This window comes from Protopterus annectens, chromosome 1.part2, assembly GCF_019279795.1.
Source record: "Protopterus annectens isolate FY-2018-M chromosome 1.part2, PAN1.0, whole genome shotgun sequence".
Classification (NCBI taxonomy): Eukaryota; Metazoa; Chordata; order Ceratodontiformes; family Protopteridae; genus Protopterus; species Protopterus annectens.
The window spans coordinates 831471669-831491985 of record NC_056727.1 but is presented as its reverse complement, the minus strand read 5'-3'; the positions used below and the strand labels follow the sequence as shown (position 1 = coordinate 831491985).

The window sequence follows — 20317 nt, the reverse complement described above, 5'->3', positions numbered from 1 at the left end:
GGAAAAATGCCAACTGTCTTAGAATGTGTTTTACAGAGATCTCCCTTGATCCTTTCACTAAATCTACCAAGTGGTCATCACACATGCACACAAGACATTGGCTTGAGTGGTTCATTCATCCTTTTATGCACATATAAATGATTTATTCTACACTTTACATATCCTGGCATCTTTCATAGGATATAGCTTAGTAATCAAAACAACCTGAACTTAGCATTAGAGTCCTTCACCACAACTACCACTTTGGCACTACTAATCAAGGCAGTCACCTCAAAGTGTAGGCTATATATGACATCTGTGAAAGAACAAAAGATGGCTGTTCCAAACACCAAGTCCTAAGGCACCCTGCTAGTTAGCAGTATATGGAAAATAACTCTCTATTGATCACTGCTTCCTCGTCATTTTCAGTTTATGATCTACTTCAGTCTAGTAACATGGCACAAAATTACACAGTTTGCTCAAGACCTGACTGGTTTCTATTCTGCTCTATGGAGAACTAGTCACAGTACCAGATTAGGTTACATGGACAAGACAAAAGGTCTTTGTAGCTACACTGATTTGGGTCATTGTAGCAATGTCTACTCTTTCGCACGCTACCCATCAATCTACTCACAGTATGACAATGCTTACAACCTAACATCCTTTCATGACCCATACAGTCTAGAGAGACTTGCTGAAAGGTACTGCTAAGCAAGGAAGACTACGCCACCGTCACCCCCTTTAAAACTCAATAAGTGGAAGACATCTGACCTAAGACCCTTACCACTAAACAAAATTCAGCTCAACTCTGAAAATGCTGAGACCCATTTGTTGCTGGCAAAGAAACATAGCCTACAATGAGAAACTGGCTGTATGCCAGTAAAGCATTTGGGGTGGGAGGAACTCCCCCACACCCTCATTGTTTAAAGCTGTGTCCCCCCCTCCAAACTCACATACACACACACACACCTGTAATTAACTAATCCAACTCTTGAGAGCACTGCACCTAGGGCATTGTATGTACTCCCAACATTACACTTTTTATCTTGCTGTTCTTTGCATCACGACAGCAGCCACTGGGCTACCAAAGGGAACTCCTATAATTCTTTCACCAGATTTCAAATCATGTCATCTGGACCCCTCCCACCCCCAGTACTCCTTTCCTAATCAGGCCCTCTACATCAAACAGTAAGCAAACATCCTTATTCAAAGCACAAGCAACTGTTCAGTGCCTTTGCCTACTCTCTACCATCTATAAATGTCCCACTTCATGCTACTGGAATTGCCTTCTCAATTGTCTATTTTGCCAGCTCCTTCACCAAAGCCCTGTTGATCCTTATTTCTTGAAAACTTTAGTCCCTTTGATGACAAGCAAAATGAATAATGGTCTTTTTAATATAAAATGTGGTATAAATTGATGTATATTGCAATAATTTTCCTACTCTTTGCATCAGCAGTAATAAAATATCACGCTTTAACTCCAGTTTCATTTTTTAATTTAATTTCACTTGCTGGACCACAAGAGATTATATAGAAAGATACTATTTTTTTGAGTTTAGGATCTGCATTGTTCATTGGGCAAGCAAGGTTAGCCTAGGCAAGTCATACCTGATGTGAGTCTTCCAGCTTATTGTAGCACTTGGTCACGACTGGAAGGAGTACACGGGATGCTAACTTTGTTGCAACAGTTGTCTTCACTGATGATACCCGGAGATGCAGCTGAGAAGAAGGACCACTACTAGCAGCAATTTTTGACAAGTGAGTGATCTAAAACAGAAAACAAAAATAAAACCCTGGTGATGTTCAAGTTTTAAATGTAAAAGGGATGCACAACTTTTTGTGGCTGTATTCCTCCAGTATTTCTTTATATTATGACACAATGCGAAAAGGTTAAAGACTACTCTTATTACATGAAAGCAACATCACATAGTTGTTTTATATTAAAATATATTTCTTCATCTCCTAAGTACCTATGACATGATATGTTTTTATAAGCCTAACACACTCAATGTTAAAAATGAGTCCTTAATGTGGTTTCTACTCAGAATTGTATGTAAAATGGCAAAAGTACCAAAAGTTAAGGCCGTGACAGTGAATAAGAAAGAGTGAATGTAGTATCTTCGCCTTCTTGCAATAAGAGCAGAGAAATGAAAACAAGTAGTTCTTGGAAAGGATCACTTATCAAGCTTCATTTTATCAGTAAAAGTAGGGCCTACCACAACTCCAGTTCCTCAAGAAATATAGATCATTAGGACAAGCTTAAAGCAAAACTATTCTCCACCCAACAGAGGGAGCACTTCAGTTAAAATAACTCTTAGTTGTTTATAGGTACACCTCTCCTCACTGTGAAAGAATTGATATTAAAAAAAGGGCGAATCCATTCTATGCATTATCAACCCCCCCCCCACCACCACCACCAAAAAAAAAGATTTAAAACCAAGACAAGGAAGATTGTGCCCATCTGATCCAGAAGTCTTGGAACTCCCATTAACAGAAGTGTCTGCAAGTGCAGGAGGGGGTTACTGCCTTGGAGAATATAGCGGACATATTCTTACTATATAAGCTGATCTATAAGACCACCGGTCTCAGTAAGTCCACAACTAAGTTTCGTTCTTTTCAATTATTTATTTATTTATTATATACATTCCTTTTTTTCTGTCCTATGTAACTGCCAACCATCTAGATGCCACCTATCACCACCCATTCGTTCTTCATCATCAAGGTGTCAGGGTGAGAGACATTTCTGGCACAGTACCGTACAGCCATAATCCAGGTAGCTACTATGGATTCTTCTATTCTTCTGGCCTAATCTCTTCCATGGTAGCCAATGTGGGGGCCTCTTACTATTATCGCTGTGGGCATGCAAATTTCTTCCCATGCCCAGTGAAAGCTGCTGCACGGACAGAGTTTGCAGAACCAACCATATCCTTGGCTCGTACAGATGGATGCCTTACACCACTCCTTCAAGTAGGTGTGGGCACTGCAACAAACCAGACCCCCCCACACCTTTCCAGCATGGCCAAGCCAGAGTTGAGAACACACTCCCATTCTTCCTCATTGCCTCTTCCAGCACCCAAAATGCAATTCAATCCAGAGTCTTCTGGGCTGCACTCGGGATCCCTCTCTTCAATACAGATGAACTTTAAGTTTAATTTGATATTTGTTTTCTGGGGAAGGCATGCATGCCCAGTGCATCTGCACATTTGATTCAACCAGTAAGTGAGCACACGTCCTGTAAAGCAAAAAAGAAAAAAAGAAAAATTTGTCCCCTATACAGTTACAAGACTGTAACTCACCAAACCAGTACCTAAAGTATAACCCTGGTGCACATAAAATAGAAATACTTAAGTGTAAACAAGCAAGTAACATCAAACTGGAAGCAAAACAAAGCACAAAAACATACACTAACAGAAATGAAAGATAATAGGTAGTAACATTTATCAAAATACAATAAGACTACTTAAATACTCAAATTCATTTTTACAGGTTGTAGGATTTTGTTCTTTCTTATTTTTCTCCCATCTAGGTTAGCAGTTGTTAAAGCTTGTGGTGGTAGTGGGAGGAGGACAAATAGTGATGCACCTAATTTTGAACAGACTAACTTTCTATTGTGAGTACCTAACTTTCTACTCCTACATCTCAGTAACTGCTTAAGAGGAAGTTGTGTAAGGCTGGAATAACACTCCTGTATACAAGGATCTTTCCCTCACCAGCAGGGCTACCATCCTAGCTAGGAAACTGGCAATTGTCTGTAGGTTTCCAAGTTTCCACCAAATAAATTAGCAGAACACATCTCCAAGCTCCAAGAAAGCACACTTGTTTGTCCCATCCCCCAGAATGGGCAAGCAGACAACAGCAACTCAATCACCTAATGCCAACTTACAGCACCACCAATGTACACCACAGAGTGGACCCACAAGGATAATGTTTGGTACTACTTTGATTTTTTGCAGTTGACAACTGGGGGGAGGGTGACACACACAGTAGTCTCCTTTACTGTAGAAATGGCAATAAAGTCAATCTCTGTGGTGGTCATTTCCAGAATCTCGGAGCTAACTAGGACTTCCCAAAATATCTTCAGTTCCAGTAGATAACTGGAGAAGGAGTTCAGAGATCCCACCAGTACATTCACTTTACCTTGTAATCCTTGAGACAGTGATGTTTATGTCTCTATCTGTGGTTCACTGCTAAACCTGCACCACTTCCCAATATAGAAGGGTACAACTGTGCATCCACTTATCACAGAAAGTAGCACACAACATACCAGTTGTCAAAGTTGTCAATCTGAATTAGGATAGTCACTGGAAACCGCTTTACTTCCACCACTTTTAAGAAAGAAGGAAAATGTGCAGGTCCAAATGTCTGATATGAAGCAAATTCTTCAGAATGGTCCACTTCATTTGAACCATGGAGAAACTAAGATGGGTTCTCCTCTCCAAAAAATAATAATCTGTCAGGATATGCAACAGGTTTAGTTGCAAGAGTGAAAGAACTACATTCAGAATGGTAGGAAGGGGACTGTGCATTGATTCAGGGCCTGAAGACAGATGTCTGACATCACAACAAGATCCATAAGTCGGTGGTGACTGCACAGCCACAGACATCTTGATCCACTGTAACACTCAGCTCCTCGGTTATAAGAAATGCAGCATGAAGGTCACAGTGGCCATCAAGCCTAGAATGTCTGGCTGAATAAAAAGTTCCCCTTTAAAGAGGGATGGACTGCCTGAACTTCTCCTTAAGGGAGGACATCCTCACCCAGGCTACACAGGGTAGACACCTCCATAAGCCTGCTGCCATATCCACCGTGTTAGCAAAGTCTAAACTACAAACAGCCAGCAGAAGGAAACACTAAGTGACCCACAGCGTTCTTCACCACAGCTCCTCGAGCCAGACTGTGGAAGAAAGGAAGTGTTTTCCAGTGTGTGTGGTTGACTGCAGAGGCTAACAAAGTCTGATGTGGAAGACTAGACGAAATTGCTAAAATAAAACTGGTTCATTGCTTCACCCTTTGTAGTCAGCCAGCATTCTATTTTTCTTTCTTTTCTTTTTTTTTTTTTTTTATCTCATTCCACTATAACTAGAGTCTTAAAAATGACCCCCCACCCCGGAAACAAATCAGCACAGTCTGGGTGCATCCAGACCATATGTATGGGTGTATGGCATCTTTAATGACAGAGTTCATCTGGTGGTTAATCTATGGTGGTGTTTTCTCATTCACAAAAACTCCATGCTCGTGAAGGAATGACACTATACGGAAGACTTCAAACAGCTTCACGTTTTCTCCAAACAGGATCATTAAGTGAGGAACTACAGGGCTGGGCAAGACTCAGTATAATCATCTGCCTTAGATACAATGCTATCCAAGGTCCTCTCTCCTTAAGGAGGCAGGTGGAAAAGACATTCCCCAACCTCACCAGCTCCAGCTGCAGTAATCTTGTGTGCAGATGACATCTGCAGGGTAAGCAATGAGAAGAGCACATGTCAAGCACTGGTAACAGGGATCTGGCACTTGACAGCATGCATGATGCAGCCATGTAAACTTGAGACTGCTGGTATAAGTCTATCTTCCCAAAGGGTGTGAAACTGCTCTAATGTTGACAAGTCCCACGAGAATTCAACCACCAGCCTGAAGTCAAAGGTCTGAACCAATAGCCTTGGCACAAGCAGATCCTACAAACCTTCTTATCTGGGTCATGCAACTGCAGTGTACAGAAGGAGAACCTAAATTCTATCATCAAGCTACAAACAGGACACACTAAAGTGTCACAAACCAACAGGATACTTCTCACAGGTTCAAAGGCGATTACTAGGGATCTTTTAAAGCATTGCCATGCTTATCAAATGTATCTGACACTGACATGTTTTGATACCCTTAGGTTATTTTTATGGGTATATGTAGGCTTGAGCAAGAATGGATAAGCATTTATAGGCTGACACTGTCTAAAAGGGACATAGGTGTCAGACCAGGGATACATTTCCAATTACCAGTCCTTTGGCTCAAGTTACTCGACTTGAATTACTGAAGAACTCTGCTTCACACAGATAACAAAGTGGGTAGTTTTTAAAATGTACTTGTCCCACCAAAATGTCTTATTTATCATGCAGACAAGGTTTGAGTCCCCAGATTGGGGTTTCTCTGACAGAGATTCCAGACAGCATCTTCCAGACTGTTAAGTGCCACGTTTTTGCCTTATTTCAAGAGAATCTGGATATTATAGAAATAAATTATTTAAGTCCAAATCATTCAATTCCAGGTAAAAAAGGGGCGTCCTAGAAAGGAAAGGGGCGGGGTTCATCAAGGATCAGATTTGGAAGAAGACAATCTGATATTTACACTAAAGTAGACAGTCTGGTACATAGTATTACCTTGCTTAAAAACACACAGGCAAGTTCATTCATTCATTCAAAGATATGTACTTTATCCAGTTCAAGGTCACTGGGGAATTGAAGCTGATTTTTTTTTTTTTACACTTGTGAACAAAGCAGAAAAAAATTCTGGCTAGGATGCAACTCTACTGCACGGCATTGCACATACATTCCCACAGGCAATGTGGAGGATCCCGAATTCATCCACAGCATGAGAAGAAATGGGAGCACCTGGTGAAAACTCAAATGAATACAGTAAGTGCATGCAGACTGCACAGAACTTGTATGAATTATTTGCACACAGTTTAATAAGTATGAAAATGCAAATTATTAAATGCTGACAATTTGCCAGAATAAAGGGGTAGGCTCTCTGCATTCAAAAATTCTTCAGTGGTTCATGGAAACACCAAAATTCTGGACAGCAACACTTTTTTTTACAGTTGTATCAAGTAACTGTACATACACTCTTGAAGGCAGTCCTACCTAGTAGGTCCTTAATCACTTACATCACAGACTGCCTTGAACAGTTTTCTACAGATATGGGTCCTTTCCTCAATACTCATTCACTGTTGCCTCAGGGTTCATCAATGCAGGCAATGCATACCATTTCCTGCTATTCTTTATCACTGCCATCCACGAAATTAAGGAAAAATATAGTTTAATAGAAAAAGAGGTTATGTACTTACCATAATGTTCCATCTGTGTTGTCCATTTTCATTCTTTCTCAACCACTGGGTTAGGATCTGAACTTTGGATCCAACTCAGCTGTTGTTGAAACTCGTGAGCTCTGCCTTACCCATAATGCACCAACTCCTAACATACCTCAGATCTTGTTTGCTAGATGACAAACAGTAGATAATAGAATAATGTTCCTAACACAGGACAGCAATATTTGGAGCTCCATACAAGACACTGTGGTGTCTTAATAGCATTTCATTCTTGCAGAAGTTCATGAAGACAAGGGTTGCGGGTTGGTGGGTGGGAAGTTGAGGAAGAATGAAAATGGACTACACAGACAGAACGTTATGGTAAGTTCACAATTTCTTTATCTGATATCAATTTTTTTCATTCCTCAACTACAGGGACAGAGTCCCCAGCTACCTGATATACTGAGTAGACTCTAAGGAAGGATGTTCCTGAGCACGGTTGAACCAAAGGCTGCTCTTCCTTTCGAAACCAGATCCAATTTGTAATGAGTAACAAAAGTATGAGGATTATCCCAAGTAGCAGCTGCACATACGTCATCCATGGAATAACTGGATAAAATACTGATGAGGTTGCTATAGATCTAGTAGAATGAGCTCTTAAAGGTTTTGGAAATGAAATGCCCAATTTATTATAGACAAAGGCTATGTAGTCCGTAATCCATCTTGACAATGTTACTTTTGTTATCTGCAAAGGATATAAATAACTGATCAGATTTTCTCATGTCTTTTGTTCTACAGAAGCAGAAATGCAACGGTCTATGAGCATCTATATGTTTTCAAATTTTCAAAAGAAAACAGGCAAGTTAATAGACTGATTGATATTGAATTTTGATACCACTTTAGGAAGGAAGAAAGGGCTGGTTCTTAATGTGACCCTATCCTTTGGAAAATCAAGTAAGGAGGTTTAGATGATAATGCTTAGAGTTCTGAAATTCACTAACAGTGGTGATAGCCACTAAAAATATCGTCTTCCAAGTCAGAAATTTAAGACCACATTTTCCTGCTGGTTCAAAGGGAGAATGGATTAAGGCCTGCAATAGAAAAATCAAATCCCATGAAGGAGTAGGGTCTTTATAAGGTGGCCTAACTAAAATAGTACCCTTTAAGAAAGCTTTACATATCTTAGTAAAGGCTAGAGAAGAAATGCCAACTCCTACATGAAAGTTAGAGCTTGCTACCAACTGAACTTTAATAGTAGAGGAACTAGCCTCCACACTAAAAATTTCTGCCAAAAACTCTAATACACTCTATGTAAGGGTTGAAAAAGGATCGATATGTTTTTGATGTACACAACAAATAAACCTCTTCCACTTACTCTTGTAGATTTTCCTAGTGGAAGCTTTATGGGAAGACAAAAGTATATGAAGGGGACAATAGCATAGGTTGTCTGGCTATTAACAGAAGTGGAGAAACTACACTGTTAGCTTGAGGTGCGAGATATCTATATAAATCATACCTGTCAGGTGAGACAGTAGGTCTGGAATCCTCTCTAGAATCCAAGGTGGGTAAAGAAGATGAAGTTAAAGGAAGGGGAACCAACCTGTCAAGGTCAGTAAGGTGCAACGAGGATGATTTTGCTCTTCAACCTTGCAACTTTCTGTAGGAATTTCGGAATCAGTAGAGTTGATAGATACACAGAGAGAAGACCGGAGGGGTCAATCGTGCAGCAGAGCATCCCTCGGTAATTCCCCTGTTGGGGGAGATTAAGGCAAAAAAGCTGCTGGACTAGTTATTTAGTGGAGATGGACCTGCTCAACTTGTCTGCTATCATGTTGGACTCCCCCGTAATGTGCAACTGTATCAGAAAGTGGTAAGATGAAATCACCCATTGCCACACTCGGAGGCCTTCCTGACATAAGAGGTAAGACGTGTTTCCTCCTTGTTTACTGATGTACCAAACTAGTGACATGTCTGTTTGGATCGCAACTGTCCCCAGAATCCTGAAAGGCTTGCAATGCTAACAGCACTGCTCTCATCTCCAGGACATGTATATGCAAACTGGCTTCTTCTGGGGACCAAATGCCTTGGACTGTTTACCCCAGGAAGTGCCTCCCCCCAATCTGGATGCATCTATGGTTACTATGGCCTTGGATTGAGGGAGAATGAATGGACGACCTTGTAAAAGCTGATCTGACCTTATCCACCACCAAAGGTATTTCCTGCATGTCTGTGTAGTTCTTATTTGAACTGACATCCATTTATAAAGACTTGACCATTAGGATGTTAGTATCCACTGAAGAATTATCTTGAAGGGAACAAGAATGATGGCCCCTGACATTGACCCTAAGGCTTGAGAATCAATCAGGCTAAAATGTTGGTGTTATGAATAATTTTTGCGACGTGGAATCTTGATGTTTGTACTCTATTTGGGGGAAGTCAGGCTGTCGCACATACTGTATTGAAATTTGTGCCTATGAACTCCATGTCTGAGATGGTTGCAACTGAGATTTGTTGTAATTTATTGCAATTCCCAGAACAGAGCAAGTTTGGAGTACCTGGTCTTTTGCTAATACGAGAAGATGCCTGGTCGGAGCAGTAAATGAGCCAGTCATCTAAATATGGAAACACCTGGTACCCCTGCAGTCTTAAGTGAACTCCACCATGCATTTGATGAACACCCTGGGAGCTGTGGTGAGATGAAAGGACAGGGCTCGGAACTGGTAAAGACTGGCTCCCTGCCAGAAGTGCAAGCACCTTCTGCACTACTTGTTCATTTTTATGGGACAGTATGCATCTTGAAGTTTATCAAGCACATCCAATTGTCCTTGCCTGGAAACGGCAGGATGGACTGAACTGTGTCCATCTGAAACACTGACCGTCGAACTGACTTGTTCAAGTTGCTAAGATCCAGAAATGGTCTCCAGTCCCCTGCTTTCTTTGGCACTAAAAAGAACCTTGAGTAAGTTCTGGATTCTATCTGGTCTGGTGGGACATTTTGGATGACTCTTTCTTCTGACAGGGTGAAACATTGGGAAACTTTTGTGAGGACGGAGGTGAAAGGGAAAAGGGAATTATATAACCAATGGAATAATCCTCTGCATCCAAGTGTATTTTGTGATATCTAGCCAGGCTCTCTGGTGCAGGGATAAACGACCCCTGAATGCCACCAGATGGGGACAATCGGGCCTCCTTTCGGAAGCGATAACAAGGTCTGTCAGAGAACATATCTCTAAACCCTTGATTCTGCAGGCCACCTCTGTTACGTGGGCAGCATCTTCCATTAGCATTTCCATCTGCCTCTGGGGGAACCTTCCCCACGTGGATCTTGGGAAGGACCCAGAGATTTTTTTGAATCACATTTTCACCCCCACACACACACACACACACACACACACACACACTGATTTCTAGAGAAGATTTTTTGAGGGGTCGAAAAATATACTCCTACAGCACAGATGGTCTTTCCATCTTTTTCACACCTGGAGAGTGTCCTTCACCTTGGGGCCAAACACGGAAGATCCATCGAAGGGAGCAGTAATGAAAGACCACCTATAAGGCTCCGCAAAGTCACACAAGTGCATCCAGGTGCGTTTCCTTATAGAGATGCCAGAACCCGTGCCCTTGAAGTACCCTCAGCTGTATGAGAGATGAGCCTCATCGATGAATTTGAGATGGACTGAAGGGTTGCCAACTGTGAGGCTACTGAAACTTGAGTCTCTGCAGTAGTGGTCCCTGAAAGAGAATTAAATAGCTCCTTTATCAAATCTCTTTGTAACCTAGTGAAATGTGCTAAAAGAGTTCAGTGACCTAATAGCAAAGGTCGTTAAAGCAAAGACATGCTTCCCAAACCTGTAAGCCCTGGGCTCTCTATTAGGGGGAAGGACAGTGGAACTTTGTTCCACAAGTTCCTTCTTCATGACCTCTGCCACAACCATGGCATCCACTCGTACTCCCTTTGTGTCAGAGGTGTCATAATTCAGGCTCGTCTCTTGAGGACAGGTTCAGCCATAGCAGGTTCCTTCCATGCCTGCTGAGAAATCAAATCAATGAGTTCATCAGTGGGTGGAGTCACCCAGGAGGTAAATGGGCCAGATACAAATGTTTCTAGAAACACGGATTCCTCCAGAGAAAGATTTTGGGAAGACCAACTACCATGTTACTTGAGGATCTCCAGACTGTGTCTCCAAATGAGATGTCTTCAGGTGCCGATATGGAGGATCCTTCCCCTTCATTGAAATCAGTGTCTTCTGTGATAGATTCCTATGGGGTACCTAAGTGCCTCCTTTTACACTTTCTCTTCCAGGGAACTTCCTTGGTGGGATGTTCCAGGAAAGTGTTGGAAGAGATGGCAATACCCTGCTGGGCAGTCTGAAAGGTTTGGACTGGCTGTCCGTGTGGAGTCAAATGTTGCGGCTCATGGCGCAGACACACGAGATGTACAAGGAAGATCCAAGGGGGAGAAACTATCTGTTCTGCCGAAGTAGAGAACACTCTACACCAACTCAAAAGCAGACTGTCGTGGGAGAAGGAAGCAGATGTACTGGAGAAGATGTGCTTCTACTCCATCGGCTCAGTCTGCCCTGAAGGAAACCAACCAGATGCAGCGGTAGGAGCCGAGCTGTCCAGGGACGAGGCTCTAAGGGGCAGAGATGGCTCTGAAAACTCACCGTTACCCTGGATATGACCGAGACACTTTGGTTCTGACAGCCACTCAGGTCTGAACTTTGTCGGAGATGGGGAGCTCAGAGAAATTCTCAGATCCGAGGACACCGCTGTCTTTGGATCCGATACAGACGGTCTCAGCAAAATTGGATCTAAGGACTTCGAAATGAAGTGTCCAATTGGAGAAGGAGTCTATACTGGAGGGGTAGAGCTGGCTAAGGCTTCTTGACCAGAGGGTGTAGGAGCTGGGAGAAAGTACAGTTTTGTACCTACCATAAATGTAGATGTCCGATAGGTATGCATCTGCAGTCCTTACATATGGGTTGTCCTGCCTCAGGCAGCCCTTCAGTCGGCCAGATTCCAAAGTCTGGGTCCGGCGTCGGCTGATGTCGCCCTCTCCCCGACGTCAGAGCGCCTGGGGTATAAAAGTGTCGGCCGACGCCATCTTCCTCAGTTTTTCTTGCCCCAGATGCCAGGTGCCCTCTAAGGAAGGCTAAATTTGGAGAGATCAAAAAATTCCAAACATGCACAGTAATATAAAACAAATACACCATAATAGATAACCCCAACTAGCTATAAGAGGGATAAGTACCCAGGAAATACCACAGAGGGGAAGGAGGGAGGGTAAACCTGACTGCAGATGCATACCTATCGGACATCTACATTTATGGTAGGTACAAAACTGTACTATGTCCTTCAAGGATGCATCTGCAGTCCTTACATATGGGTAGAATACCATAGCCAAGCTGGGGGTGGTAGGATCTAAGAAAGGGATGGTGTAGCTAAAATGCCCTGCAGGACTGCCGTAGCAAAGCCTGCTCTGGATCTGGAATATAAGGGTAAGTTGTAATGCTTGGAAAATGTATGCACGGAGCTCCATGTAGCAGCTTCTAAAATGTCCTTGGTAGCCACCCCTCAAAGAGGCTGTGGAGGTGGCTGTGGCTCTGGTGGAATGAGGTCTAATGTTAGCTGGCATGGTTTTGCCATGAAAAGAGTAACAGAATCAAATGCAATTCCCTATCCATTTTGAAATTGTCTGTTTGGAAATTGCTTTTCCTTGTACCCCAGCAGCATATGCTACAAATAGCTGGTCAGATTTTCTGTAAGTCTTAGTTCTGTCCAAGTAGTAGTGCAACTGTCTGTGAATGTCCAGGGTATGCAGAAGTTTCTCCCCTTTGTTCTGTGGATTTGGAAAGAAGGTAGGCAGGTGAATAGCTTGGTTCAGTGAGACCCTGGATACCACCTTTGGCATGAATGAAGGATTGGTTCTCAGTGAAACTGTGTCCTGATGAAAAATAAGAAATGGTTGCACTGCCATGAGGGCCTGCAACTCAGATACTCTTCTTGCTGAGGTTATGGCCAGAAGGAAGGCAGTCCTCCAAGACAGGAACTGTAGTTCTGAAGATGCTGCTGGTTCAAAGGGAGGTAGAGTTAATTTTTCCAACATGAAGTTAAGGTCCCATGTAGGCACTGGTGGTTTCCTTGGAGGATTGATGTTTTTAACTCCCCTTAGAAACTGCCTTAGGAGAGGATGAGAAAAGACAGGTGGATCAGTATTGTATTCTGCTGAAATTGCTGAAGCATGGATTTTTATGGAAGAGTAAGAAAGGCCATTGTGGAGCATTTCTGCCAAGTATTCCAGGATATGTGCCAAGTTCATCACTGCCGCATCTAGGCCCTTTGTGGTGTTCCAAGTGCGAAATCTTTTCCATTTTGCTGAATATGCCTTTCTTGTGGAAGGCCGGCGAGCTTCCATGATGATGTCCTTCACTGTCTTGGATAGCTTATCCTGGTGAGGAGTCAAGGTATTCTCCAGGCTGTCAGCTGCAAGGTTTTCAGGCTGGAGTGCAGAGTTTTGTAATTGTGTTGTGTCAGAAGTGGTGGCCATTGTGGTAGAGGCCACGGTTTCGTGCATGACATGCTCCTTAACAGTGGGTACCAGTGCTGTCTGGGCCAGTCTGGAGATATCAGAATTCACTTTGGGCTGCTCTGTCCTGATCTTCAGTAAGACCTTGGTCATTAATGGAAGAGGTGGGAATGCATACACTGTTAGAGTATTCCAGCTGAAAGAGAGGGCGTCCACTTTCCATGCTTGTGGGTGGTATGTCCTTGAGCAGAATTTCTTCAGCTGATGGTTGTGTTGGGAGGCAAAAAGATCTATGTCCGGCCTCCCCCATGATTGTGTTATCTGAAGGAAGATGTCTGGGTGCAGCATCCATTCGTGTGGATCCATGATATTTCTGCTTAGGCTGTCCGCCAGTATATAGTACTTTCCTGGCACAAACTGGGATTGCAGCTCTATATTGAGTTTTAGGGAAAGTTCCCAAAGATTCATTGCCAGCCTGCAAAGAGGGTAGGAATGAGTACCTCCTTGCTTTTGTACCACATAACTGTGGTATTGTCTGTCCTTATTAGCAGGTGTCCTTGATGCAGAAAATGTTTGAAGGCCTCGATTGCATGTATCGCCGCCAGCATTTCCTTTTGGTTTATGTGCATGCGCAATTCTTTCTGTGACCATAGTCCTTGGATGCATCTGCCCTCCATGTGTGCTCCCCATCCATGGTCTGAAGTGTCCGTTGTAATGGTTTGGCTGTGACTGTGCTGGCACCATAAACTCCTTAGGTACCATTGTAGTTTCCTCATATGTAGCCTTGCTTGTGGAATCAGAAGAATGCAAGATGCCATGTAACCCAGGGCCTGCAGGATTTTCCTAGCGGTCAGCTGAGTTTGTTTTGTCAGATTTTTGAAATAATCCAGTAGTTGCCTTTGTTTTTCTTCCGTGAGAAAAGCCATTTGGGTGGTTTTATCTAGTTTCGCACCCAGAAAAATTATCCTTTGGGATGGAACAAGTCTTGATTTGTGAATGTTGACTGTATATCCCAAAGCCTGAAGTAGGCGGATGGCATAATTCAAGTGTTTTACCAAAGTTTTGTTGGCTGTCCGCTTGTATAAGGCAGTCGTCCAGATATGGGTATATTTGAATCCCCTGAAGTCTGCAGTGTGCAACTACTGATGCCAGGCATTTCGTGAATACTCTGGGCGCAGTAGATAAGCCAAAGGGCAATGCTGAGAATTGATAATGCTCTGAACCAGCAAGAAATCTGAGGTGTCTTCTGCAACTTTGTCTGATACGGACATGCAGGTATGCCTCCTTGAGGTCTAGAGTTACCAGCCAAGACCCCTTGCCCAGCATGGGAAGGAGTTGCTGTAGGGTCAACATTTTGAATTTTGGCACAATGAGATAAGTATTCAGTGCGGACAAGTCGAGAATAGGCCTCCATTGTTTTTCTTTTCTTGGGACAAGGAATAGTCTGGAATAAAATCCTTGGCCTTGTTCTGTGAGAGGAACCTTTTCTATAGCTTTCATTTGCAATAGGTTGGAAATTTGTTTTAAAGCCTCTGCCCTTTGATTCGGTGGCAGGTTTGGCATGCCTTTTCTTTCTGGTAATGTATGAAAATGGAACCTGTATCCTTTGTCTATTATTTGCAGTGTCCATTTGTCCCTTGTAATACTGTGCCAATTTTTTGAGAATAAAGATAAATTTCCGCCCAAAGGTGCTTCCAATTGAGCCCTGGTTGGCGGGGTCAAGGTAAAGTCATTGAGTCTGTCCTTGTGGAGCAGTTGTAGGTCCTGCACTACCTCTCTGGTTAGGAGGCTGCCATTGACGTCCTCTGTAGGAGCCTCTAGCTTGCCCTCTACCTCTGGCACACCTGTTCTTGCCTCTTTGAAATCTCTCCGTGTCTGGAAAGGACGAATTCTTAGAGGGCCAATTTCTGCTGAATCTTGGTGGTTGGACCTGGAGAAAATCTTTGACTGTCTGTACAGATTTAGCTTTTTCCTCAAATTTCTTTAAGACCTCCTGAGCAGTGGAGCCAAATAACTTTTGCTTTTCCAGTGGCGCATCCAGAAGCTTTGCTTTAACATGATCTGGCAGAGTTTGTTCCTTCAGCCAAGCATGCCTACACGTATGACTGCACCTGTCATTGTACATGAAGCTTCCAATGCATCATAACCACACTGCAAGAAATGGTTGCTAACCTGTTGGGAGTTATGTACCAGATCCTGAAGTGACTTGCGATCTAGGGGTTCAGGTGAAGACAGTTTTTTATGCAATTCATCTAACAAATACTCTTGGTACTGTATCATATGGAATTGACAATTTAATGCCCTCATAGAAAGCGTGGAAGAAGTATACACTTTTTTACCCCATCTCTCTAAAGCCCTGGACTCCCTTTCAGAGGGGAGTGGATTTTTAGTAGTTGCAGATGCAACCCCTTTAGGGCCCTGGGAAATAGTTTCAGGGTCAGTAGAGTGGGCCTTGTAAAGGAAATGATGTGAGTCCGGGACCCTCTAGTACCTATCGGTTTGACAGGAGCCAGAGGAAGGGAGTCAGGGGTAATGCTAGACTCAGAGTACACATCATCAATGACATTCAAAACAGGAGGAATAGCCAAAGGTCTATGCTGAGGTAAATGCAAAAAAGTCCTTAATCTCTTCCTGGAATCAGAGAATTTCTGGCCCTGCCATTTGAAATGCTCTCTCATGGAGTGGAGGGTCTCCCCAAAGGACAGCTCTTCAGGAGGGGAGGCAGAGGGAATAGATTCCTCTGCATCAGAATCCTCGTGAGGTCAGAAGGCCTCCTCCTGGTAGTCTGAAAGAGCAGAGCCATCTGAAGCCTCATCAGAGGACTGGGGATCAGTGGGCTCAACCCTGGGCCTTTTGTCTAGAGGAGGTTGAGAGCCCCTGTCCGGATGTGGCTGAGAGCCCCTAATTAAGGAAATAAGGTCCTCAGCTAAACTTAAAATCTGTGAACCTGTAGTGGATCCCTGTGGAATAGCCTTGGGAGGCAGAGATTTTGGCTGTTTAGCAGCTTTAGCCCTTGTGAATGCCTTTATGTACATGGATGCAGGAGGCCTGGCTGCTCCACGTGCTGGCGTAGTTTGTCTAGGGAAATGGTGTCGGATGTTTCCGGAACACCGGTTTCTGAGAGAAATTCTATAACCGACTCAGAAGAGGCCTCAGGGGCCGAGGTTGTCGGTTGTGCGGTTTCGACGGTCGGAAGTACCAAGGACTCGGTTTCAGCCGAGACCAAGACACTCTCGGTAGGCCTAGGCGTGGTTTCAGCCAAAACCACGGTCCACGTGTGTCGGTCCTTGTCCTTCCGTTTTTTGGTTAAATGAGAAGTCGGAGTCTCCGACGGCATATTGTAACAGTAACTAGCCCAAAAAAATTCCTCTGCAAACTCTGCCCGACGCCTAAGAGTGCGTCGGTTGAAGGAGGCACAGGCTGTACAGGCCGAGACGTCGTGGTCTGGGCCTAGGCAGGGGAGGCAGTAAGAATGGAAATCCTTATGAGGTATTTGTTTCCCACAAGTTAAGCAATTATTAACTTTAAGCGTTTGATCTGACATCGGCTGAGGCAAGAAAGAGTCCCCAACGGGTACTTAGCTTTGAAGTCTTCGGTAGCTGAAGTTACAGGAGCTGGTTGACTGGCACTTGCAAACTGCTTCTGCTTGGGCACCACGCCGCAAGAAAGACTGAGGAAGATGGCGCCGGCTGACACTTTTATACCCCAGGTGCTCTGACGCCGGGAGAGGGCGACATCAGCCGACGCGGACCCAGACTTTGGAATCCGCCGACCGAAGGGCTGCCTGAGGCAGGACAAAGTACAGTTTTGTACCTACCATAAATGTAGATGTTCGAAGATCCACATTGCTGCAGTCCTTACATATGGGTAGTCCGCTGTCCTCGGTCGGCCCGAATACCAAAGTATTAGGCTGACGTCGGTCAAGGCGCATAAAACTGACATCAGGACGTCAGGGTACAAATGCGCATGACCGACGTCATATCCTCAGTCTTTTCTTGCCCCAGATGTCAGAAGGCCCTAAAAAGAAAGGCTAAAGCCAAAAAACAGCAAAAAACAACCAACCACCCCTGCACTAATCATATTTACAATATTTACAATATTCACAACCCAAACCACACAACCACCTCTAAATACAGAGGGGAAGGAGGGTAAATTGACTGCAGCAATGTGGATCTTCAACATCTACATTTATGGTAGGTACAAACTGTACTATGTTCTTCATCTCACATTGCTGCAGTCCTTACATATGGGTAGAATCCCAAAGCAGAGGTAAGGAGGATGGCAAACTATAAAGCATTAGAGCTGCCAAAATGCCCTGTAAAATTGCAGTGGCAAAACCAGCCCTAGATTTAGAGTAAAGTGGAAGGTGGTAATGCTTAGAGAAAGTATGCACTGAACTCCAAGTAGCTGCCTCCAAAATATCTTTAGTAGCCACCCCCCTTAAAAAAGCTGTAGAAGTGGCAGTAGCCCTAGTGGAATGAGGCCTCAATCCCAGCTGGAATCTCCTTACCATGATGGGAATAACAGAAAGCAATACAAAACCAATCCACTTAGAAATAGTCTGTTTTGAAACAGGTTTGCCCTGAGAACCCAAAGCAAATGAAACAAACAACTGCTGAGACTGCCTGCACCCTTTAGTACTGCTCAAATAATATCGCAACTGTCTGTGTACATCCAAAGTGTGCAAAATCTTTTCCCCTTTATTTTGGGGTTTGCATAAAAAGTAGGTAAATGAATAGTTTGGTTTAAAGCCACACTAGAAACCACTTTAGCATAAAGGAAGGGTTAGTAATGCAAAGATACCCTGTCCTTGTGGAAAATTAGAAAGGCTCAACCACCATAAGGGCCTGTAATGCAGAAACCCTTCTCGCAGAGGTAATGGCCAACAAAAAGGCAGTCTTCCATGATAAATATTTCAACTCGGCAGTCGCTGCAGGCTCAAAAGGTTGTAGAGTGAGTTTCTCCAACACAAAATTGAGATCCCAAGCAGGAGTAGGAGCTCTACGTGGGGGTCTTATATTCTTTGCCCTCTAAGGAATTGCTTAAACAAAGGATGAGAAAATAATGGTGGGTCACAGTCATAGTGAGCAGAAATTGCTGCAGCATGAACCTTAATAGAGGAGAAGGACAAACCTTTGTCCAGTAACTCAGTAAGGTATAGAAGAGCAACACTTAAATTAGGTTTAGAAACATCAAAGTCCTTTGCTGTACTCCAAAATAAAAATCTCCTCCATTTATCTGTACACTTTCCTTGTACTAGCCTTCTACCTCCAAAATAACATTCAAAACTTGTTGTGGAAGCTGAGACCCTCCAGGGTTTAAAACAGAATATGCCAGGCTGTTAGATGTAGAGAGTGAAGTTTGACATTGAGTAAATGACTGTTCTCCTGAGACAGCAGGTGAGGAATCGAAGGCAAAGGCCATGGAGGCTCCGCATCAGACTTCTCAGTAATGGGTACCAGTGCTGTCGAGGCCAATCCGGAGCTATTAAAATCATGTTTGGCTTGTCCTGTCTGACCTTCAGGAGTACCTTTGGGAGGAGAGGCAGAGGTGGAAAGGCATACACATGAAGATTGCTCCAATTGAATGAGAGAGCATCCACTTTCCAAGCTGTGGGATGAAACCTTTTTGTGCAGAAAACTTTGGCAGCTGGTAATTTAGTGGAGAAGCGAACATATCTATGTCTGGAGTTCCCCATAACACTGTCAATTTCTGAAATACATGAGGATCCAATTTCCACTGGGGATCCATAATATGTCTGCTCAACACATCTGCTAAGGAGTTCTGTGCTCCTGGCAGAAACCTTGCCTGAAGATTTAGCTGTAAACTGAGAGCAGTCTCCCAAAGATTCATTGCCAGCCTGCAAAGAGGGTAGGAATGAGTACCTCCTTGCTTTTGTACCACATAACTGTGGTATTGTCTGTCCTTATTAGCAGGTGTCCTTGATGCAGAAAATGTTTGAAGGCCTCGATTGCATGTATCGCCAGCATTTCCTTTTGGTTTATGTGCATGCGCAATTCTTTCTGTGACCATAGTCCTTGGATGCATCTGCCCTCCATGTGTGCTCCCCATCCATGGTCTGAAGTGTCCGTTGTAATGGTTTGGCTGTGACTGTGCTGGCACCATAAACTCCTTAGGTACCATTGTAGTTTCCTCATATGTAGCCTTGCTTGTGGAATCAGAAGAATGCAAGATGCCATGTAACCCAGGGCCTGCAGGATTTTCCTAGCGGTCAGCTGAGTTTGTTTGGTCAGATTTTTGAAATAATCCAGTAGTTGCCTTTGTTTTTCTTCCGTGAGAAAAGCCATTTGGGTGGTTTTATCTAGTTTCGCACCCAGAAAAATTATCCTTTGGGATGGAACAAGTCTTGATTTGTGAATGTTGACTGTATATCCCAAAGCCTGAAGTAGGCGGATGGCATAATTCAAGTGTTTTACCAAAGTTTTGTTGGCTGTCCGCTTGTATAAGGCAGTCGTCCAGATATGGGTATATTTGAATCCCCTGAAGTCTGCAGTGTGCAACTACTGATGCCAGGCATTTCGTGAATACTCTGGGCGCAGTAGATAAGCCAAAGGGCAATGCTGAGAATTGATAATGCTCTGAACCAGCAAGAAATCTGAGGTGTCTTCTGCAACTTTGTCTGATACGGACATGCAGGTATGCCTCCTTGAGGTCTAGAGTTACCAGCCAAGACCCCTTGCCCAGCATGGGAAGGAGTTGCTGTAGGGTCAACATTTTGAATTTTGGCACAATGAGATAAGTATTCAGTGCGGACAAGTCGAGAATAGGCCTC

General features: G+C 43.6%; 1 protein-coding gene across 2 annotated transcripts in view; it reads right to left on the bottom strand.

Moving 5' to 3' along the window:
* HEATR1 (HEAT repeat containing 1) overlaps window positions 1-20317 on the bottom strand; it is a 1780420-nt gene that overhangs the window by 255612 nt on the left and 1504491 nt on the right. For both annotated transcript variants that reach the window (XM_044059100.1, XM_044059109.1), the window contains exon 38: window positions 1588-1746. In XM_044059100.1, the coding sequence (XP_043915035.1) occupies window positions 1588-1746 (159 nt within the window). The remainder of the gene's footprint in view (window positions 1-1587; window positions 1747-20317) is intronic.